At 39.4% G+C, this 24602-nt stretch overlaps 1 protein-coding gene across 6 annotated transcripts in view; it reads left to right on the top strand.

The window, feature by feature from the left end:
* LOC102044382 (protein SOGA3) overlaps nt 1-21139 on the top strand; it is a 50392-nt gene extending 29253 nt beyond the window's left edge. For 3 of the 6 annotated variants that reach the window (XM_031066696.1, XM_005418470.2, XM_031066695.1), the window contains 3 exons: nt 6159-6265; nt 10205-10401; nt 13118-13320. Coding sequence is in view for 3 of the 6 variants with exons in the window: in XM_031066692.1 (XP_030922552.1) it covers nt 6259-6265; nt 10205-10401; nt 13118-13459; nt 13805-13884; nt 15080-16454; nt 18230-18400 (2172 nt within the window). In the remaining 3 variants the exon portion in view is untranslated. Of the gene's footprint in view, nt 1-13; nt 137-6158; nt 6266-10204; nt 10402-13117; nt 13460-13593; nt 13665-13804; nt 13885-15079; nt 16455-18229 lie in introns of those variants that run through there. The other 3 variants (XM_031066694.1, XM_031066692.1, XM_031066697.1) reach the window with 3 other exon arrangements.
* Nucleotides 21140-24602: the final 3463 nt, after the last annotated feature.

The raw sequence follows: 24602 nt of genomic DNA, 5'->3' as shown, positions 1-24602 counted from the left end.
GGCAACTCTTGGTTTGCTGAGTGATCCCTGTCTAACCGTGCCATTGGTAGCCAGAGCCCATAGTGGGGGAAGCTTCTGTACACGGGTGTGCATCAGTAGTCACTGAATATTCCTTTCTTGCCTGGGAGAGGCTGAAGTAAGAGTACATTTCTTTCTTTCACACTTACATAGCAGTTCCTACAAGCAGTAGATCTCCCACTATGAAAACCTCATCTGAAATGCCCTATGGAGTTCACTTTTCTGTTTCATTCAACCCATGCTGAAACCACTGAGTCCCACAAATGTGAATTCTCAAAAGGTGAACAAGTGTGTGTATTAATGACACATCTTTTTCTACAGTTTCTATGTTGAATAATGTAGTAGTAAAGAGTGGTAATAAATAAAGCAGTTGTTCTTCTAGCTAGTGGTAAGGATTTCCTTTGATTTATCATGTTAGCTCTCTGTTCACTTAATTCATTCCCCAGTGAGAATTCATCTCCATGCCTAGGTTATGCTCTGCTACCTGGAATAGTCGAGACACCATTTTGAGGGAAAATCCTCAGAGAGCGGTAACAGATGGGGCAATAAAATTTTTGTTATGTGAATGAAAAAAATAGCAAAAATATTCATTATTAAAAAAAAGAGTATTTTTTCTTTGTCTAGCTTTCCCTCAACACACTCTGCAGGTGCAGTAACCCTGATCAGCTAAATCACTCAACTCCTTGATTTAATCCAAATACTTATTCCTACTGGAGGGTGTTGTCATCATTATCCATTTTATAGTTAGTGAGATTTCTAAAGGAAATTATAATAAATATATGTGAGATTAATAGATAGCTTTGACTGGTTTCCCAGTTAAGGATAAAGTCAGGCCCAAAGTAATTCTGAGGAGATTCTAAGATGCTCTAGTTTATGCAGTTACCTAAAATAAGTTCCACATATTAAAAACTATTATGGCAAGATATGATCAAGCCATAATTCACAGTGAATTTCTGTAACTGGAAAAGGCCTTTTGTTTTTCAGCAACTGCTGGAAGTATTAGGGGTTTTTTCCCCCCTGGATTTGCAATTTGGACATTAAAAATACAACAATTTGAGGCTTAAACTTGTCATACCAAATCTTAGCACAAGACCAACTTTTTCAGTTTCTTTCTGCTTTAGTGTCTCCTGTGGAGGAAAAACCAATCATTTGTGTTTTCTTAAATGTTACTGACTCAATTTCCCTAAGAGAGAAAAAGTAATACTTAATCTAAGATCTGAAGTTCTGGGCTTCTTTAACCCACACTTGCTTATGTATGGGTTGTATGTAATAAAAATGAGTAGAGAAGGTTTGGTTTACAGAGAGTGTATCAGTAACAGTAATACTCTAACGTAGTAATACACTGAATTCATACACTGAATAAATCTTGGAAAATAATTGGGAAAGATTTGTTTCTTTCTCAGAAATCAGAAAATGTAAGAATGAATTACTGAAATGAGAGGTGGGGATAATCTCTGCACAGCACTGGTAATTACATCCCCATTGATTTATCACTCTATTTTTTCTTGCATAAAAGCTGGAGCTTTCCATCAGGCATAAACAAAGCAAAATCAAGGCTGAGACCTTTTGGGACATTTAGGGAGCTATTGCACAAGCTGGAGTCTGAAATTAAAGCACACTAAAGCACACAAAATTATTTTAGAAGCTCCACACAGTCTTTGAATCTCTCATGAGCAAGGAGAATGGCGAGGAGCCTCACAGAGAAATCTCAAGTGAGAAATGAGATGTGTATTTCTTGTCCTTTTGCATTCAGGTTGAAGGGAGTGATTTGAGCTGCTGATCTGTTTCATGCCAGATATTGCACAACTTTAAAAGATGCTGAGAAAGCTAATAGAATGAGTATGGCCATTTATCCATAGCCAGAAGATAAGATCTAGCCAAAGAAATAAGTCTTCTATGTCTTGCTAAATTGAAATAACTTGATATTACGAAATGCAGTAATTATGCTTGCCAAGAAAGAAAACAGATTCTCCCCACTCAGTAACTGGCCTGGTGGGCGAAGACCATCTCACAGGTGAGTGAGCAAATGCAGCTGAACACATCAGCATCCTCTAGCAGGAGTGCATTGGAGTCAGGCAGGGCAGAGACACACAGAGCACTGCTGATTCACTGATTCCGCCGGCTGCACAGCTCGGAGTTCTGAAGACAAACAGTAAGAAGAATACAGGCTTTGTTTGCATGTGACAAGAAGCTGGATATGCCAGGTTACCTATCAGTTGAAATCTTGTTTAGCAGATTTACACCTCCCATTTTGGAATATTCTGGTGAAGTATTAATGTTCCAAGGGAAAAAAGCCATTGAATTTGAACCGTGAAATTGCCTTCATTTAGCACTTCCCTGATATATTAAATTTCTGTTTCCTATGTTCCCAGGGGATTTATTCTGTATTCTTTTGAAAGGAAAAGATCTTCCTTCTGTAGATCTAATTATGATATTTTTTCACTTGTGGAAATTGGCACTATCTCCAGTGAATTTTTATGTAATTTAGGGAATAGGTGCATTTTTTCTTTTAATGCTACCAGAAAAATTCAATTAAATTAGTTTCCCTTTTAGAGCTGGCTCTGAGTGCCCTGACAAAATCCCTATGCAGATATTCTCTCTTACTGCTACTGAAAAATTCCCATTATGTTAGAATGACCATTTTCTCCAGGCTCGGAAATACTTCTTTCAACCAAAAATATCCATGCCTGAAGCTCCAGTTGAGAGATAGAATACATGTCTGCTGACACATGTCACCAGTGCTTCAGAATCAAAACTAAAAGAGAGCAGGTGCTATAGCGCAGAAATATGCCTGGCAGTCGGAAAATAGAAAATTGCCAAAAACATGGCTGTCTAGATATGTGTTATAAAAAGAGATGAACTGCCCATGAACTTCAGGAGTTGTTTACGAAAACAAGCAGAGCTTCAGGGTATTACATGCCCTTCTCCTTAGTCACCCCAGAATCTGATAGGTGAGTAGGAGACTTCTAAAGGCATCAATATCAGGGATGTAGTTCCCATTGGCTTACATTTCTGTCTCTGATTTAATGCCAGGGGAAGTGATATTCAAATCCAACTTTTGCCATTACACATGCAGTTGCCTATGGGGAAAATTACGGTGGCTCTATTTAAAGTAAACATCTAAAGTATCTGCTACCGATTTCCAATGTAACCTTGGAGCAGTGACATGACATAACACTTCGCTGGCTCTGCCTCTCCACTGAGTTATATCCTATTGCAGAAGCACACAACAGTAAGAGGAGACAGTTTGTATTCCCTTCTGCCTGTTTCCTGTTGTATATAGCCGCTCCTGAGGTGTATATACTAGGATTATCAAGGTGTACATCATTCAGAATCTAATGGTGAGATTGGGTTGATTCCAGTGGCAGCAGTGCTCTTCTTCCTTCTTGTCACTAGCTTTTGTGGCCATAGCAAAATGGGTGTGCCATAACCAAGCTGGGGCAGCACAGCCAAAGATGCCCTGAAGTAGTCTTCAGTAGATTTTATTAGTCATTGCCTTGAGTATATGATCAGATTATAGCTCATGCTGAAACTTGTGGCTGCGAGCACCGCAACAGAAACTCATGCTGCTTTGTCTCCAGTCTTGCATGATGAAGGGAAATTTAGCAGAGGTCTTGTTTAAAATGCCCTTGCACCTTTTTTTTTGTCAAGGTGCTGACTTTTGACTCAAGCAGTGGTGGTACCAGATATGGACAAAGTATACTTTTCCTGTGGAAGCAATATGTTGGATGTAATAAGCCTACAGTAGTCTTCCTGCTTATTTTACATGTGCCAGATACCAAGAAGCCAAATTTGCTGCTTTGTCTGCTGATGCTGGAGGAGGGACAGTAGGGACAGTCCCTGTTGAATAATTTCTTGTCCTCAAAAGCAGAATTCTCTACTGCTACACTTAAGGGTATATAGAACAATGATCCCATGTTTTTACAATTCGCTTCATGTTTTCTTTGTCTCACCTTTTCCATAGAAGGATGAATTTAATGTGTTCCTTTGACCTATGAGGTGTGTCCAGTGCTTGTCTCCTAATGAACCCCTGAGTCTCACACATTTCTAATTCCTCACACTGACAGAAATGTAGGCTTCTGCCTCATTGAGAATTCAAGCCTGGGATTTAGCCCATTGTTTTATTTATTTTTACTGTTTTTACTTCAAAGAGTGCACGTAGCAAGACAAGAGGCATGGAGTTAGCAATATTAAAGACACAAGAATAATAGCCTCTGTTGATGGATAAGAGAAAAAAAATATGTCTGAAGAGTCTGCCTCCATGTGCAGTAGTGCAGCTGTGCTGGCCTCAGGGAGGAGGCAGTGCTGTGATGCCTGGCCGCCAGCTGTGGGCTCAGCTCTGCTCCCAAGCTCTCCGGCTTCACTCCCAGCCATGTCAGCTGGCGCTTGAGACCTAACCTCACAAAAGAAAGTCATATTGTTTCTTTAGATTTAAATCCTCAGAGTTTAGAGTCTGGGGATTTTCTTCAGAAACATTCAGTTGTGTACTTGGGGGATATTTGTTCAATTTTTAGACCATCTTTACAATTTTCACAAATAGCCCAAGTCCCATTATTTAAGTTCCATGTGAGCAGAATAAGCGCCCAATTAATGTACTTGCTGAGACTTACAGCTAGACCATATAAGGAGAAAAAATGTGTTTTCCCTGAAACCTGGTTTGGTATTTGCTATAAAATGCACCCAGGGTTAAAATTTTATACTGGATTTTATCATGGATTTTGTCAGATAAAAACTTGCTGTTCTAACAAGGAGAGTGCTGACTAAGCAAAGGATGTGTGAATCCTCATATCGTGCCTTTTTTCTCCCTGATCCTCCTGTCATCAGCTGCACTGCCCACAGAAATATGTTCCTGCTTAGGGCATTCCAAGACATCTGTCTGACAGCACCATTTATCCAGTTTTGTGCTGCCTCAATCAAGTATTTTGTGGCCCTTATCCAGGCACACACGGGGCAAAATGTTCCCTGAAAGGTGAATTTGCTGCCGGTGTCAGTTTCGGTGTGCAGACGCACCCAATCACCAGTGCCCAGCGGGCGGTGTGTGTGAGGCTTCCCCTGGGGGTCTCTCTGGGGCTGCCAAGAAATGGGAGCAGTTTAACCCAGCGGGCAGCAGGGGAGTTACCGTGGTGGCCAGAGACCTGAGGAGCGAGCTGGGCTCCTCCTGCCTGCAGCTCAGCAGGGGGAGCAGCTGAATTTTGCTGCTCTGGCTTCAGGGTCTCCTGTGGACTTTCGCTTGCTGGATTGCTTTTGTCATGCTCCCTTCCCTCATCCCATGCCAACACTTGCTGTGGACACTCCTAGGGATTTATATCCAGCCCAAGGTGTTTTTGGACCTTTTTTACCAGCCTTGTGCCAGAGATGATTTTCCCTGTTCAAGGGAGATTCTTCATCCAATTTCAAGCGTTTTGCTTTGCTGAGATACAAAGTGAACTAACAGACTGTAGAATCTGATCCAGAAACACTATAAAGTATCAGGAATATTTGCGTGTATCCCAAAGAAACCGTTACTGCCATTCTCAGAATGCAAGACAGTAGGATTACACAGTGCCCAATAATTTTGCATTTCATAACTGAGAGCATATTTAGAATACAGAAAGGGATTTTAGGGAGGAGTGGTTTGCTTTTAGCTCTTTAGGATAGCTGTTAACCAACAAAACCATTGCTTTAAACAAAACTCCTTTTACAAAGCAGTTAAGGAGGATCAAGTTGCAAATCTCAAAATGATCATACTAAAAAATATAACCCTGAAAACGAGGTCTGGAAGACAGCAAAAATCTTCCTTTACAGCATAGACAACAATAAAAGAAACCTAAAATTGCCTGTTGTCACAGCTTTGATATTAATACTAGCTGCTTTGGCAGTCTTTAAATACTGGACTGCACTATAAAACCTAAAAATGTCCCGGAGTTGGAGTTGTTTACACAAAATATGAGGAGATATAAAGTTACAAAGCTGGGGGTTGGAAGAGATGGCTTTAAAACCATCCTCCGTGCACTGACGTCACGTGGAAACCAGCTGCGGGGATGATGCTGAACGGAACTGTTTTCCAGTTTGCAAAAGTTGAGCATTTATTCAAAGAGAGTTGCAAATGCTGCCCCAGTTGAAAGGTTGTGTCTTGCTTAACTTTCTTACTTCTTTTAAAGATCAAGATTCACAGAACAGGATCCCTGCTAGCTGTGTGTTTCATTGCTTTCTCTGCTGCCTGGAAATGGACTGAAAAACTCCTACAGGATTTCTTATTCCATGAAAGGTATGGTTGCAGTTTATTTCAAATCAATGTTTTTGAACAGTTAAGATTAAAAAAGAAGGCAAATTTCTGATGTGGCAAACAGTTATTTAAACATCCCTCTTATATGTAATTGTATGTTATTTATATGTAATGTGAAGTTCATATATGTTATATATGTTCTTTATTCTTAAAGTTCAGTTAGTTTTTTTAGTGCAGGCAGAGATATATTAACAGAACAGGGATGACAGCATTGTGTGCACTTGAATTCTTTCTTTCTTTCTTTCTTTCTTTCTTTCTTTCTTTCTTTCTTTCTCTTTTTCTTTCTCCTTTTTCTTTTTCCCCTTTTTTCCTTTCTCTTTCTTTCACTCTCTCATTTCTCCCTCTTTTCTATCTCTTCTCTCACTCAACTGTACTTTCTTTTAATGTATAAAGTGCATCTTATCGTGACACATGACACACATTTATAATTGAACAAATACATACGTTTACAATTTTCTTAGTCATCCAAAATACAGCACTTATTTGGAAATATAATTTGATTGCATTTTTTTTTCTGTAAAAACAAGGGCAGATTTGTGTATCTGAATGATTATGCACATCCAATCTGATTAAACTCTGGTGAAAAATAACATCTCAGCTGATGTCAAGCTGATTATTTTCAGAAGTTGCTAGAGGTTGTTTGCAAATTATCTTGTATTTTTAATATCTGGCTAGAAAGGGTAAGATATGGGGGAATAATGACTAACATCAAATAGTGGCTTAAAACATTTTTTGCTTGAGAGGAGGAAGGGCTAAAGGAAAAGTTAAAGCAAAATGCAGCTGATGCAGACAAAATTGATTATTTGCTTAATTTGATTGCTGTAATGAGCTTCTGACCTTGTCTAGGACATGGAGAAATTGCCAATACTGCAAGAGCACAGATATTGTTCTGATCCACAGAGCAAATGATAATGTGACATTTTACATGCCTTGGGTTGCTTTAACAATGTGAAATATCCATGGGGAAATCTCAGTGCACCATACACATAGAAGGTGTATTACCAGGACTGCACATTGTTCTCCACCAAAATAACCCCAAACAAACGCAAAGGAAACACCAAGAAAAAGAGAAAGTGGGGGAAAGAGAAGTTGAAATGGGAGTCAAAGTTTCTAATGAACAGATCACTGTACAATAGCAGCAAAGCTGTATAGTCATCCAGCTGCTAATATCAATAAACATGAGTTTTCTTCTCAGAATTTCTGTCAAGAGGAAATCAGAGAAGCCTAAGAAACAATACACGCCTTTTGTGGATCTTAGAGCTACAAGTGACCATCTGTAACTTCTGTAACTATCCTCTTTCAAGACTTGATTTTCTTCTGACTCTCTTCAGTCTTTTTTCATAATCAAAGTTCCATATGAAACAATTTGAAAATTGTTAAGATGAATACCAACATGGCAATAGTAGTTTCCAGCTCTAAAGAAACACCAGAGGCCTTTTCAGTGCTATATTCATACTTGAAAAGAGTACATATTATATCTGTTCTTATGTGTGTAAAAACAAATATGCTACACAGTATTGACCTTTCTAGTAATATGTGGCTGACTAAAGCATGGTCATTATTACTAATAGCGCACTAGCAAAATCACCATTTGTGCAAGTTGTTGACAGATTCTATCTGTCTGTCTTGTTCATGACTGCACAGCATTTACTAATGGGGGTTTTTCTTTTTTTTTTTTTTCTGACATGTATATGTATAAGGATTATAGTGGAGCAGAGAATTGACTTTTGTTTATTTCTCAGAGGTATCCTGAAAGTTTATAAAGACATAAATGTAGCAGAAAAAAAATCAAATGATGGTGCTAAAAATTGCAAGCTTTGAATTAGGAAGGTGAGAAAGTACTGCAATATTCTTAAAGTTCATTAGCAATAGATGTTTGGATTTCAATAGATCTTAAGTGTTATAGAATTTTTTTGCAAGTTGTTTCTGCTCAACGCTTACTGGAGTCTGGCACAAAGCTGAAACACTGGCCTGGAGAGGTGCAGTCTCTGTAGCCTGGCTGCGTTCCCTAAGAGGCCGTGAGCAAACCAATACTTGGCTTCTTTTTTGATGAGAATTCTGCTCTGTCTTTCAGCAGCTCCTAGTTTCAAGGTGGTTCATGGTTTTATGAAGTTGCTCTATATGTTTTTAGGCAGGGGAAAGAAGAAGGGTTTGGAATCTGTTTGTAGGTAGTTGAGGGACAGATTGTCATTTCAGAGCTCCAAGGCAGGCACTTGGGGCAAACTGTTCTGCAAGCCCTGAGTTAGGGCTGGGCCTGTGATGGCTTGCGAGATGCTGTGGGAGGACTTCCTATGACCCGAAGACCTAAGTAACCTGTTGGGTTTCATCTGAGCTCTTCTGCTTACTTGTACATGAAAAAAGCTGACTACAAGTTTGACATCCTCTTCCCAGTCAGCTGAAATAAAGCAGACACAGTAAATGGTGGTTACATGGTAACTACAGCTAAATCAAGAAGAGGTGCCAGTAACTTAAGGGATGGGGAAGAACTTTGCTCAGGAACGAATTTTTACTATATCATAGGAAATGTGGGCAGTAAAATCAGCAGTTCCTGTGAGCTGGAAATCGCTGATCATCAGTCAGGGAAATGAACAAATTGCAGAAAGGTAAACTGGGCTTACTCCTAGTTAACTCTCTGATAATTCAATTGCCTGCCATTTGATATCTGGCAGGAGCAGAAAGCAATGCAGAGGCATTTTATTACTAGAACTAGATTCCATGACCACCTAGGTAGCACAACAACTGGCTTTAAGAGCTGAAGTTAGCAAACTCAAGTATCAATATCTCTCTACCAGGCATTATATCACAGAAGCCATCATAACTGAATGAATGAGTGTTATTTCAGACTTGCTGGCATAGTAAATGTGCTGATGATAATGGGGTTTCTAGTGTAAAACCTAAGAAAGCAAGAGGAAGCAAGAGAATCACTAGGTCCATAAGATTTGTAACTTCTTTGCTCCAAAATCAGATAAGGAGATCTAAAATATTTCCCTTAAAGCTTGCCAATTTAGTGGTTCAATTAATATTTTTTTAATTTACAGACACTAAAGACTAAAGACTTTGTCTTTGGCTAAAGTCTTTGCTAAAGACTTCTAAAGGGGAAGAAGAAACTGAAGTACTAATTAGTCAGATATTCTGAGAAAGTTTTGAACTAGACTGGAGTTAGTGCTGTTGAAGAATATTTTCTAGTTTTCCCTATGCTGATCCTGAAACTAACATTTATAGATCTAGATCTGTAAATCCAAACTTCTTGAACCCTTTTTGGTGACCTTCTGTCCCTTCTATATAAACGATTTCTACCGTTTATGTGTTTGTACCTGTTATTAGCTTTCCTGTCCTGTCTTCCTTCATGAATTCCAAAGCATTCATGTAGCCATGAGAATTCCCTGAGTATATCACGTTTGCAGTCCTCAATTGCCAAAAGAATGTACCAGTCCTTGTCGTGCTCCTTGCATGCGTGCAGGGAGTGCATGAGCAAACATGATACTTTTACAGTTGTCTTTTGAACAAATATAAAAATAGCTTTCACCCTCAAGGGCAGATATTGCAGGATCCCAAGGTCCTGAAGTGCCATTCAATATTGTACAGACCCTAGTTCATTGAAAACACATTTATAGTGAAGAGAAATGGCAAAGATGCAAAGTGATCATGGTACAGAGCCTGCTGTGGCAGATGTTACTGAATTCTGTGATGCTGAATGTGTTCCACCTCCCCTCTCCAGACTGGGCATCTCTGCCTTTGTATTTATGTCCTATAATGCTTAGTTCATCTATACTCCAATCACACTCCAGACAAGTATCAGTTGAATAATACTGTCTCCTACAAGCTCCTTTCAGTTATTAATTTTGGGCATTTTCTTGATTGTCTTTGTTCCCTGAAAGCTAGAATAAAACATAAGTAAGACGTATTCTCTTAAACTTCCAGGAAACATTCAGGGAAGAAAGAAAAAAAGGAGAGCTGTCTTTGCTGTTGCACAGACTTTAACCATGGACCTGCATGAACAACTGGAGACTACTGAGAGGAACTGGAATAAAGAAAAAATGGAATTGCTGGAGAGATTTGACAATGAAAGGAAAGAATGGGAATGTCAATGGAAGGTCATGCAGAAGAAAATAGAAGAGGTACTTGTAAACAAAAATCCAAACACTACCATTTTTGCTTGGGGTGAAGTGGCATTGAGTCACTTAAAGATTTTTTCTTATTTTATCCTATTCTTTATGTGTCACTGGAAGTTTCTAACAGCTGATGGAAGGATGAAAATCCTGGGATTAAGCAGTATTTGCAATTGCTCATTTAATAGTCATGAATACAAGGTAGGAGGTGAATGTGGCTTTGTGAGCTATGAGATTATTGGCTGTACTTACTGTTGACAGTTCAGCCATGGGCATGAGCCATGTTCCCTATATTATACATGCTTTTTTCAAGTAAATACTGAACAATATGGGGTTTAGAAAATGCATATTTTGTAACAAAAAAATTAGGCATCATAATTATCTAGCAAAAAGGCTTTAGATGGCACAGGTCTGCTAGGGCAAATGGTAATATTAAAAATAATATATGTATGAAATACTGCATGATATGGAATTTTTCTGGCTAGAACCTGTTCCTTTTATGGATGACTCTTGGGAGAGAAAACAGGTACAGCAAATAGAATGAAAATTCTGAAACCACTTGTGTTTACACATACTAGCAAAGTGTCCCTGCTATTTGCAGTGCATCTCCTTCCAGAAATAGTCACAGCAATTATTTATTATTCTTTTATATCCAAATTGTCCCTGCAGCCAAACCCTCTGACACTCTCTAATGCATTAACCAAGTCTGCTTGGCAGCTTGTAGAGGCAAGTTTTTTCATTAGTGAGCTTTCCACATTTTTCATCTAATATACACATGGAGTAGTTTCACTTGTCTCTGCCAGCACTGTCTTGTGGCTGAGCAGCACAGGAATGTGTGGCAGAGATTGCTCACATGAAACTGAGAAGGAAAATGGTCAAAGCCAAAGGAATTGCAGCCATACACTGCCCATTAAACCAGCCTGCAGCAGAACTCCGTAATGTCAACTCTCTTATAATTTACCCACAATTCTTGCAGACTTTCGTATGATGGTCTTTGCCACATTTTGTCTTTTGTGTTAGGACTTTTCTGTGCAGTCTCCCCTAATTTGACTGCCAAGCTGAGAATGCTTCAAAAGTTAATAATGTGATCTGTATATGTAGTTGAATTTCATTTTCTTAGGTATAAGAGCTGATTTGGAATGACAGTAATGAAAAGGCATTCTGGCTTTTAGTAGAACTGACAATGTCAGCAAAGACTGTTTTCATCATGTTCTTTATTAGCACAGAGATTAGGAAAGCAAGAAAAAGAGATAAAGAGTGGAATGGGGCTGAGAGGAAGAGAATTTGCTGGCTACAGCAGGGCCAAACAAAACTACAGATTATACCTCAAGGTTATTGCAATCCTTAGGTCCCCTCTTAAGCTGTGACTATAGCTGCTGCTGATTTCAGATGCCTGACATTTCTTCTCCACAAGCCACATTTCTTTTCTCCACAAGCTGGAGAAAAGAAGAGATAGATGCCTTTTAAATGACATTTTCTGTAGAAGGATTTCCTCAATAAAATTTGTGCTTACTTATCAGATGTGTTTTAATTTGGCAGTTTTCTCTAGCCCACCAAACCTAACTTAATTCCTCCAGAAGACTTAATTCCTCCAGAAAGGATATATTATCAGGTGATATCCTTCCTTCTTACTGGCATGCTGAATCCATGTGAGGCTCTTATTTCTTGGAAATGGCAAAGTTCAGCCCTCAGTTTCCATGAGCAGCTGGGCTTTGGGAGTGAAATCTAAAAACCCAGGATGAGGTCAAGTGTTAAGTCCCTGAACGTGAGAATACTTCTAATCCACAGCACTGCCCATGAAATGGCCACATGCTCTGCATGTTGTTATTCTTTTCCACTGTCCTTCCAAAAGCTGTTGTGATGGCCTTGTGCACTGTGAGAGGGCAGGCAGATGGCTGCTCAGAGGTGCCTGTGTGCTTTCTTCATGAGACCAAGTTAAGAATGAATGTTTATACAGAGCTGTGGGATTCTTGGCAATGGAAATTATACTGTAAGCAGAAGAGGTTTTTATGATGTTGCCATTTTTTCTAATTTATAATTTGCCACAGTTCCTAGTTTGAATGTGGTGGGTGACCAGAATTAACATCATTAACACCAATGAAGCCACTGGATCTCAGCAGATAGCATGAAAGAAGAAGGTGACAGCACGTTGCCCAATAATACCATTCTGCAGTACTGATTTATCACTCCAGTCATAGGGAAGAATTCCACTTGTCTGAGAACTGAAGGAGTCTGCTGTAGTGCAGATGGCACTGTATTTTATGAGAATTCACTTCCTCTCCTTCAAATAATATGCTTTAATAGGATGTAGCATAGCCAGAACATTCTCTCTCTGTCACATTCCCCCACATTCCCTGTCCATCAGATAACAGTTGTGTCCACCACAGAGTGTGCTGATATTACTTGGAAAACAACCCTGCATCTTTTGGCTCAAGGCAGGGCCAGTTATCTCGGGAGATCTCTTCCAGTCCCAACCAGGGGTAGAAGCCATACATTAAAATTATGGCAGAGAGTTTGAGAATGGTGACAGCCTTATCTTGTGGCATGCCTGGTGTTTGAATTGTCACACTAGGTGACTCAGAACTTTCCCACTGATACATCTAGAATCTTTCTAATCTGTGCTGCTGAGTGAAGCATCATTCAAAACAGAAGATAAATATGGGGGCTTTGCCATAAAGCTCATTACAACACCATGATTTAATAGAAGGTTCTGTTGTCTTTTCAGCTTTACCAGGAGGTAAAACTTAGAAGGGAGAGCAATATGACCATCCATGATAGCAAGGCCATTCAGAGCAAGATGCTGCAGCTGTCCATGCATTGCCCTGCTTTGCAAGAGAGTGACACAGCAGAGCTGAACCATCAACACAATGTGACAAATGACAGAATGGAGAAAGGGAGTCTGCTTGGTGTAACAGGACACGAATGGAAGGAGCCCAGAAACAAGAGCAGAAATAATATTCTGTTAGTGGACAATCTGGCCTTTGAGAACCATGAAGAACCTGAAGACAGCCTCACCACTAAAACTTCCGAGCAAAATACCAAGAATTATATTGGTGATCTCAATGTAGTAAGTAAAGTATGAGCATGTTTCAGTTACAAGGGGGAGGAAAACATTGAGGACTTTGCCCTGCCAGGTTAAGCTAAAGGACTGATCTCTCTGATTTTAGCTTTCCACAAGTCACTCTCTCTACTTGCTCCTAGGTTTGCTATCAATGAGTGTCTTCTCACTGTTTGAATGTGTTAACAGCATGCTCTTTACCTCTGTTCATAAGGTGGGGGCATTTTTGTATCTTTTCTCATAATACTTCCCTCTGCTGTGAATCTTAAATGCAAATGACCACAAGTTTCAAATTAATTCTGGAGACATAATTTTAAATGTATATATTAAAGGCCTGTTTTTATATTTATAAAGGCTCTTAAAGAACTTGCCAGAGTCAGTGAAGAATTATGCAGCTATCAAGAGGAAATTCGAAAGAAGTCCAATCACAGAAGGTAAAAACATCTCTGGACTTCTTGTGTTAGAGGAAGGAAATTAATAATTCTCCTTATGCTTTTCACTTTGAAGGCAGGTTTGCTGTTGGATTTATTAGCTGGGCAGTTCCTACCCTCCTAGTATTTCAGTGCTCGGCATAAAATATTCAAATGAAATACGCTGAAATATGATACAAAGGCAGGTTTTTCTAGCAAAATTGATTTTATATACAGAACATACAAATTCAAATTAGTATTTATATGAAATGAAATTGTTTCTATTGGCTGTACAGAGGATTGGGAAAGTGAACAGGTATTTCTGTCTACTCTGGCCCCATTGCCATGTAGTTTTATACAACACTTTATGGGTTTGTCAGGCTGGGAATTTCTTACTTAAAGTCCAAATCTAGCTTAAGCATGGGGGATATGCCAGGAACTGATGATCCAAGAGCAGAAAGAAAGCAAGAGAGGGAAGAACCACCATACATTTTTGCTAATGGAAAGATGGCAAGTCAGACCCTGAAAAGTACGGCAAGTGAACATTCCATCATCTGTTAAAAATTCAGTGTTCATTGTCTTCTCTAGCAAGCTAAACACCAGACTGCCTCTTGAGTTGTGCAGAAATTTTCAGGTAAAACTGAACCTTCTCAGGTGCTCCCAAAGGTCAGAGGGATTTCTCCATCATGATCACACTCCACCATATGATCAGTTAAAAGTCTGTCACTAATTCATTATTTTAGCTGGGCTACTCTTTGTATCTTTAGAGCAAATGGATTCATAGCTGATGCATAACTTTTAAATATGCTTTTTTAATATATATCAAAAGGTAGATCTCATGTGTAAGGTTATGAACCTAAACAAGGGATACACTGTGTCCTACAGCTTTCTTCATTCACTTCATAGTCAGGTAGACTCCTATGAGTCATTAGAACAAGATCCTACTGTATTTAATGTAGCAGAGACAAGAAAACAGTCATCGTCTGAAAAACTCAGAAAAATAATTTTAGTGGCAAATTCCTTTTGTTGACCTTTCCTCAATTTTATTGTGTGTGTTTCGGTTGTGCTGGGTATACCAGCTGTAGCAAAGCTGCTCCCAAACCTTTTTAAGTAGCCAGTGTTAAAACACCTGCTTCTGGGGAGAATCAATCCATGCTGAGGTCCTCTCTGGAATGTTCCTTATTCCTTATCCCTGAAACACCTCTTCTGTTATTTCCAGAATGAAGTCACTTCCTTTCCTGGGGGAATTTAAGGAAACCCAAAACGCAGTTATCCTGCCTGAGATGAACCATGTGTCCAGCAATGAATCACAGACTTCAGTTGCTTTTGAAACAGAGGAACATAATAATAGGAAGAATCTGATGAGCTCCACCAAGGCTTTGAAGGACATTTCTTATGGTAGTCTTACTGGTGACATAGGAACAGATTTCAGACCTTGGCAAAAGAAAGAAGCTCCACCAGTTCCTCCACGGAGCACTTCTCGGCACCTAACAAACTCACTTTCTGCAGTCATACAGCTTTCAGAAGCACCCATAAGAGATCCTGGCATCAAAAACAATTGCAAGGCTCAGGATTGTTGGAATGGGGGGAAACTGAGGAATCCTTCACCTGTAAACAAAAATAAATCTGCAGTAGCCTGTGCAAATGAAGGGCAGGCTGTGAAAGTTCCTATGATGGTAACTGCTGCAATACCTGTAACCAAAAATGAGTGCAATGTTCCAACAAATTTCTGCCACAACACATGGGCATATGATATGGGCAAGCTTGGAAAAGACAATAAAAATGAGCCTTCCCCACTGTCAGCCCAAAAGAGTTGTTCAGATGGAAATATGGCCCAAACCAACAAGATTCATCAGAAACAAAACACCAAGTCTCACAGCAGCCCTTTTTACAGCAATGACTTTTATGTCCCTGCTACCTCGCACAATGATCTTTTGGAAGATACCAGGTGTCCTCTGGGAAAGACCCAAAGAAATGAAACGCTAGCTGCAAAGATTGATGAGTTTAATCGGACTGTATTTCACACAGATAAACGTAACAATGCTCTGCAGGAAAATCAGGTGCCTCAAGCAGCATCAGACGATCACAAACCCTGCGGTCCACCATGTGACTCTGCTGCTAGCAGGGCAGAAACTGTAAATACGCCTTGTGTTTCAAGTCCCAAGCTCTCTGCAGCAAAGGAGCAAGAAACTAACAACCCTAGCAAAGCTGTCAGGACAGCAGGGCAACAAAAACACATGAATGGACTTCCAAATACCAGTGGTTATAGGCACATGCTTCACGAGCATGACTGGAGACCAAGTAATTTATCCGGCCGCCCGCGCTCAGCTGACTCAAGGTCCAACTATGGTGTTGTTGAAAAGCTTTTGAAAACCTATGAAAAATCAACTGCGACTTCTCCGTGTAATACAAAATGCTGCAAAGATAAGAGGACACAGGCAAATTCTGAATTCACCAATGGGGGTTGCGAGACACTGAGTCAGTATTTAGAAATGCTCCAGATTGAGCAAGAAAAACAAGACTATCCAAGGAATTCAGCCAGGCATATTGGGCAGCAACTCAAGCAAGGAAAAGAGAGGCAAAAGTTACCAGAGGTAAGGTTCATAAGAATGACAAAAGCAAAACAATTCCATTTCATAGCAAGCCTCAGACTCTCAAATGGGGCAGACTAACATTATATTGTAACTAGTTATGTAAAAATAGATACTTTAGGCCAGGATCTGGATGAATCAGGAGCATTTCCTCTGCAGATTAAGAGTTGTGGGAGGGCAGAAGCATGTAAGTAAGAATGAGCAGTGAAGACATGCCAGATTCTTATCCCTGCTGGTGTTCTGCAAAGCTAGTTTTTACTACAGTGCAGTTATGCTAAGATTGAACTAGTGAGAGCTTCAACCAGGTTTTAACACCCTCTCTCCTTCCTTTAGCTGATGTGTTATGTCATATGACCTCCCATAGGGCTTAAGCAGACTTGGCCATGCCCCAAACCCTTGAGGTCTTAGATAACATTTTTCAGTATCCAGGGCGCTGCTTGGATCAGGTTTTCCTTGGACAAGGAGTATTGTGACTCCATAAAGTTTCCACTAACAAAGTAACCTTCTCTTACTCATGTCTCAGTTCCAGCTTCTCCTGTATATTCAAGCATAGGATCACAGAAACAGAAGAGCATGGCATGACTAATTAATTTATATTTGGCTGAAGTTTATTTTCAGAAGTTTAGAAATACTGTCTTTGCCAACATTCTTTCTTAATGAAAAGACAAACAGATGGTTTGGAAAACACGCTGTAAGTTGCAGGTTCTGTAAAAGTCCACAAAGAACACAAAGAGATATGCCTCTTGGAATCTCAAAAAAGATAAGGCAGGTGTGTTTTGAGCTAGGAAACTTAAATGGGTTCAGGCTGTCAGCTGGTATGCCTTAAACTGGCACAAATTCACAGACTTCAGGGAGCTATATAGATATAAGCAGCTGAGAATCTGACCATGCAGATTTTCTTCTGCATGTCTTTCTGACAGCCTTGCTGTGATGCAATGTCTTGCTTAACAAGTACATCTTTCCTTCAGCACAGAAATAAAAAAGCTGTGAAGCTTCTGATTTCTTTTTCATCCACTAAACTTTTGACAGGCAAACAAATTTTCATCAATTTATATGGAGGAAAGGAATAATGACTTTTTTCACAGGACCACATTTTATATTGTCATTGCTATCTATAGAAACTAAGTGTAGAATACTGCCTGACCAGGAGTTACTATTTAATGTCTCAGAGAAGTAAAGAACTACATGTGGCTTGAGGCACTGGATTTGTTTTCATTATTTCAAATTTACATCAGTGTAGCTATGATCAAAATCTGTTGAGTTTCCACTGCATGTCTATGGCTCTGCTGGTAGACATGACACTGTATTAACACATAACCATTCTGAACTAGTTACCAAGTTAAACAGCTTCACACTGAACTAATGGAAACAGTTTCCTGAAATAGGATCTATCAAAAAATACCTGAGAAGCATGTAGATCCTACTCCAGTAATATCAGATGGTATTCTGAGTTCTACACTTGGAATATTTTACAGCATTCATTGACAAAAAAACTTATAGAAACTGAAAGATAAGAGGAAATGTCAATTTTGTCTTGCACTATCATTTTATACATTTCCTTGTGTCTGACACTTGTCTTCATGTATTTTAAACCACAACTGATGTGAGAATCCCTGTACATAGAAATAGCTGTTCTTTTGCATTCTGTGCATTGCTGAGCTCCTTTTAATAGCTTCCAACCACCTGTTCTGAGGTCACCGCAAATGTCCTCCAACATTCCCGCTGCATTCCACAAAAGCTGTGACTTGTTAAAGCAAGGACTTGCCTTTGTGTTCTAGATATGCGTGCCAGTGAAATGTTCAAGTGAGAAGGGCTTCTCCCGTCCCGCTCGGCCAGCAAATCGACGCCTACCTTCCAGATGGGCATCCAGATCCCCATCAGCACCGCCTGCTGTGAGAAGAACAGTGTACAACTCTGTCTCCTTTCGGTCAGAGACCTCAGTAGTCTGAACCCAGAGCTGGGTTGGATGGAGTTGTGAAGGCTCTATGCCTCACTGTAACTGTGTTTGGTATGTGTCGTAGCAACCAGTTCCGCACTGTTGTGTTTTGTCCAAGAGTGACCCCCACCACATGCTGGACAAAGCATTCTGAATCTTAGGTCATCATCACCATGGTCTTCAGTGTTTTTATTGAGATGAAATAGAGATATCCCTGGTTTTCTCTGGTTTTTGGGTTTTTTTTTAATAGTTCACAAGGAATTTCTTTTGAATGGCATATTTTTAGTTTGTCGATCAATTTTGAGTTGAAACAATGTATAGTGCTGTATATTCTGACTTTTCTGCAAACAGCAGAACGTAAAGCTGTATGCATGATCATGTGTTTGTAGGTGCATGTGTTGGACTAGGAAGTATACTGGCCTGTATTTAGAAGAGACAAACTGTGCTAGTGTTGACATTGAAATCACAACCTATATGCCTACATATATATATATAAATATACTTTGTGTTTATTTTAAAAAGTTTGAAATATACAGTCCCAATGACATTTATATTTTGTATATCTTTTACATAGGTTCACAGGTGTAGTATTTAATGTAAAAAAACTAAATATGCATTTTTTGTGACTGATCGCAGTGATAATGCCTTGCACAATATGTATCTGAAGCAGACTAGCTTGACTGATTTGTCAGTCATGCTTCATGGCATCCTCGTTCAGTTTCCTAACCCTAATGCTAGGTCAAAATTCCTAAACATATTTTTTCTGAATTAAAATATTATATGATTTGTAATACATTAGCCTTTTTCAGCACCAGAGACATTTCCAAAATGTTCCAAACCCCTTACAAAGCTTATATGTGCCATTATATATATAGCATACTGTAAACACTTTGGTAGATTCAGCTACTCTAACATACAAATTATGAAGGGAAGAAAAGAATTGTACATGCTCAATTCTGTAAAGCTTATTTTTCCTTCTAGCATTATACTTTGAGTTTTGGCAAAGTCAGATAACAATGGACTTGTTTACTTTCACTCAAGGCAGGAGAACAAGCACCGCTGCTCCCAGTGCTGCAGCCACACTCCTTTTTTACTCTTCTCCTAGACTAGAGTGCCTGAGCCACTTGCTAATTCCCTGCTCCTGGACTGACTCGTGGCAGTCAGTTATGAAGTTTACTTGCGCTCTGGCAACAAGCTGCATCTTGAAGGGAAATATTGCATCAAGATATGATCACAGTGGTGCCCGAAATCCTGACACATGGCGTTGCAACGCTGGTGTTGCCATCACTTGACTTGGTATTGTTTGCCATCTGAATGACATGCACAGAGCCTGACTTGTTCCTTCTCACGGAGTGAAAGAAGTATGGATGCTGTCCAGGCTCTGAACTGTCAGAAAGACAGTGTTCTTCATCCTGGAATTTTTGCACCTTTCGTTAGGCTGTTGCTGGATACACAGTGCAGTGATGATGATAAATGTTACCTTTAAACAGCATGTCTAGGTCAGAAGGAGTAAAAAGGCACTTCTTCAACATCAGCCTGATCTTGTCTGGCAACTTTTCTTCTGGAGAAACATAATGTGTTCAAAGGAATTTCAAAAATCATCCCAGGATCCATTAATGTGCACATCTTCTTATGTGAATGTAAAAAGGATTTCAGAGAGAGTATAGGCTTTTGTCCTAGTGAATTGTATATGTGGCAATATAGGGAAAATTTAATGTGCTTAATTTGTAGTGATCTGTTGTTCTATTCCAGTCATGTTGAGAATTCACACTTTTTTCCTTCCTTTAAGGACCTTATTCTTCTTTCCTCTGCACAACTTTGTTTTTGGAGAGAGAGAAAACAGGAGGCCCTATGTTCTGACCAATAGCCTGTGTGGTAGTATTGGTAACAGTTCAAGCTTGCAAATATTGGAGTGAGCAGGCATTAGAGCCATAAATCCCAGTTTATCATGCCATTGTGGCTGTCTGCTTGGCTAAAAATACACTCAGAATGATTTGCTCTTTCTAAACTTCTGGTCCTTTCTAGGTCTATCCCACAATACATGAAGATTTCAAGCAAATCAGCAATTCATCAAAACTTACTCAGACATTATTGCAAACTCATTGCTGGAAAAGATACAAGGACAGAAAATCTTGAAGAAAATTCATACATTTTAGATAGAGACAAAAATCTGTGTGCTCAAGTGAAAAATCAAGGGTTCTATAAATCTGTTTGCCCTAATTTAGAAATTGCACTCCATTAGCTTCCTCAGCACTAGAAAAATTAGACATGATTCATGGTAAATTTGGAACATGGTTTAATATTCTATCTAACTATGGAAATTAACAAACCAAAACACCTTGCAAATTGACCTTTTAAATGCCTAAGCAGCTGACCAGCTTTGAATGCCTAATGCTGGGGAAAGGGTAATATGAGAAAATTGTAAAATTGTGGTTCTTAACTTCAGTCACTGTTGACTGCAAAAACTCTTGTTTAAACTACCTTTATGGTGAAGTTAAGCAGTTTTGTTCTGAGAAATTGTGATGCACTTTTGTTTGAAGTATGTAACTCCAAAAGCATTTCCCTTGATTAGTCAGTGAAGGTGTTTCTTTAGTTCCCTTCAGTTTCTTTGGTTGCCTTTCACATAAACCACATTGTTGAATCACAGAGAAAGGATCAAATAACAACAACATTCCCTGATGTATGTAAGTTAAATGAACAGAAGGTTTTTGAAATAAACGAATAGGTCAAGGATGAGTCCATTTTGTCAAGATTTTCTGTGTCAGTCTAATTTTAGGCATTGGTTCTGATGCCTAAAAGTATCAAAACTGGTGATTTTGGTCTGCAGATGGCTAGTTGGAAAGCATAACTTTAGAAAATTGCCACTGCCACTGTTAAAATATTCTCTTCAAATGCTGTGGTGACTGTGGTAACTTTTCTAGTTCCTATAACTGTGGTTATTGAACCACAGTAAAGGCTTTATTCACTTATTTGCTATAGAGGGAAAAGCTCCTTTGGGCTGTGTTGTTTCTGACAAGGAAATCTACACATATACACATGCTTGTGCAAGAAACACAAATGATCTAAGCATAACTTGACCTTCCTATTAATCCTAGTGTCACCAATGGAAGTGGTGAGCTTTGTAAGCCTGTTTTTGAAATAGGTTTTAATAATTTTACTCCTCCATACCCTGTCTGAAGTCTTAATGCAGATATATGTTACTCTTACTTGCACTCTGAATTAGTCTCTCTTTATTGCATGTCTTAGTAAGTCCCTGGAGACAGAGTCAGCTGCCCATTGAAATGGAAATGTCACTAGGAATCAGATGCCTGGTACTTATTGACAAAAAGCATCATTCTCCCTCATGCCAGGACATACAGCCATAATCTTACCGACCTTTTTATGGAGGAGCATGGCAGGGTAGAAGCATACAGAGAAGAATCACTCAGATCTTACTTGCATATGTGACAGAGCAGGCCACCTGGAGGCTAGAAAACTGGCCTGACTCAGACCCTCTGCTGGAGGCAGAAGGAGTAGAGGAGAATAATTCCCTTCAAAGCCTCTGCATATCATTCCTCAAACTCAGAGTACACTTCCATTAGGTGATTTTTCTTTACAATGTAAGTGACAGACTTATGTATCTTTAAAATGTTGCTGAAGGAACGAACTTTGTTTTCCAGTAACAACACAATTATCCCTCACTATTACACACACTGTAAGGGAGTTGTCTGTTATATGTAGGAAAGGATTTGCAATCAGTGTGATAGAATTTTCCAGAGCATTCAGACCACCAATTTATTTCTCCAGTTGTCTATTTAAAAAATTGGGGTTTTAAATAGGGATTTTGTATCCAAATGTCTTCAACAGCATTTTAGCAAAGTTTTACAGCAATCCAGAAGGCAAGCCCAAGAACTTACACCATTCTCACCGTGCTGTTATGCAAAGGATTTCTTTGGCTTTGAGATCTGTAATGTACAACTCTAGCCGTTTCATGCTGATATTCTCAGTAATGGTATTCTCATTTGTAATGGTGTCTTTAGTTGTGTACATGTCTTTACACTGGAAGATGCTCTAAATGCACTAAATCAAAGCCCCATGTTGCCTCTGGCCTTCCCACCCCTCTTTGATTCTTAGTGTGTACTTTTATGTGGTTTATTGCTGTTGGTCTGTATGTCTATGCCATACCATAGGACTTTCTACCTGTACTGCAGCCAAAATATTTTTTGGACAGGCTGTTCTAAAAAGTGCTGATATTACTATTGCCATTCACAAATATATTAGAACTTGATCTATTGTTTTGCATCACCGAAAATGCACATTCTTCATTGCTAATGGCATACATTATACAGAATTTACGTTTTTGCTTTTTGAAATGACAATTTATCTGCTTTTGCACTTTGGTTCTACCCCTCTCCCTCAGAGCTCTTCTGTTGGCAAAGTTCTTGTATCAGTGGAGACGTGTTTCTGATGTGTCCAGTTGTTCCAGTTGCTGTGTGGCCGTGGCAGCTCATACCTAATGGTGCCTTGCTAACTATGTTGCTCTAGAAAGAATTGTACTAGAATTTCCATAGGATAAGAGAGATTGAACCATCAACATGATCCAACGAATGTGTTGTTAAAGCCTCTTCTCTAGTACCTGCTGTCAGCAATGTTTCTGTTAAAGGATCTGGAATTTGTTTCCTCCTAATGGTGGTGCATGTTTGTGTGTGTGTATGGCCAAGATTCACTGAAAAATGACACTGTAGGGGAGTCCATACCTGTTATATCTTAAAATCAGATTATCCACAGGGATTGTAATACTGAGGAGTCTGATTTTGATTGCCCCTCCACATGGAGGGAGGCCACTGGCTGTAGCAGATGTGCCTGCACTTCTGCCAGTGCCCTCAAATTTCCCTAAATGAGTTTACTGCAGCTAGAATAATTTCTAAATCATATTCACGGTAGGAAAGGACTGTCATTACAGAAAATTGCAGTCATATGTGAACTCTGCAACCATGACACTGCCAGCTGGCATGGTGACACAGAAAATCATACCGAATTTTTCTTCTGTATCAGAAGATATCTGCAGCAGGTCAGCTGTTCTGGTACCATATGTGATGTAGAGCTGCTTAAGATGTTGTTGGAAGATCACCACAGCCAGATATGTGTGTGCATATGGAGTGCTCGTTTCTTTGCAGGACCTTTCTAGTTTCCACAAAGATATTCTGATTGTTTTGGGACTTTGGGATTTTTTTTTCCCAAATTCAGCTGAAGACACTTGACCTACCCATGCTGTTGCTGGCAAGCAGTCTCATAGGATTTCTTCTGAAGCCAAAATATCTGCTCAGAGAGTAGCTGGCTACCACAGGAGGTAAGATGGTGAGATGTAAGTTGAACAAGCCAGTTTACAAACTGGCTCATTCACTCTTAAATCTTTGTGTACACACACACACACAAACACTTGCACATGCATCCACATCTTAGGAACTTTTCTTCCAGGAAATTCCACAGTGTCCAGTGAAGCTGCTTTGTGCTGTAAGACACTTTACTGCACATATGAGCAGCACAGTCAGATACGTAGTACATACAGAAAAATTATGTCTAATATTGTATGTAAACAGACTCCTCCCAAAGAATGGTACTGAAATCTTTACATAAAAATAGCATGTGACTTAATGGGATCCAGCAGATTCTGAAAGCCCAATTTCATGTAAGTAAATGCAATCAAATCTTTTAATGAAAGAAATGTGCTTATGCATGTCATGTTTTCCTTCAAATATTATAAGCTTACCTTACAGCTCTGATCAAGATTTTGCCTCTCATACTGCAGGGGAAAAAAGAAAGAACGGAAGTGAAAATAGAGATAATAAGAAAAATTCTCAAGCTTAGGCACAGGAAAATGGCTGTACTGGTCTCCCTGTGCATGGATAAGACTTTGTCAGTTTAAGATTAACAGTGTTTTCCATGCAAAGATCTTCCATTTCTCCTCTCTGCAGTTTTATTCCTTTCTTCCCTCTTATTCCATCAGAAAGGGACCATTCAACCATCTTAGAAGGGAAATAGGCTTGGTAAAAATAGTTCTATGGAGGCTTCTTTTCACTTTCCAGCTTCTCTTGCACAGCCCTCCAGACCTGCAAAACACGTGATGTTTCTACAGACCAGATGAGAGAAAACAAAGATGGCTTTAGTTATCTTTCTGCAACAGGCACTGGATAAGCCAGTTTGGGGCTGAATATTTTCATGTGTCCTTTTTTCTT

This window comes from Geospiza fortis, unplaced genomic scaffold (assembly GCF_000277835.1).
Source record: "Geospiza fortis unplaced genomic scaffold, GeoFor_1.0 scaffold98, whole genome shotgun sequence".
Classification (NCBI taxonomy): domain Eukaryota; kingdom Metazoa; phylum Chordata; class Aves; order Passeriformes; family Thraupidae; genus Geospiza; species Geospiza fortis.
This window is presented reverse-complemented; position numbering and strand designations above follow the sequence as displayed.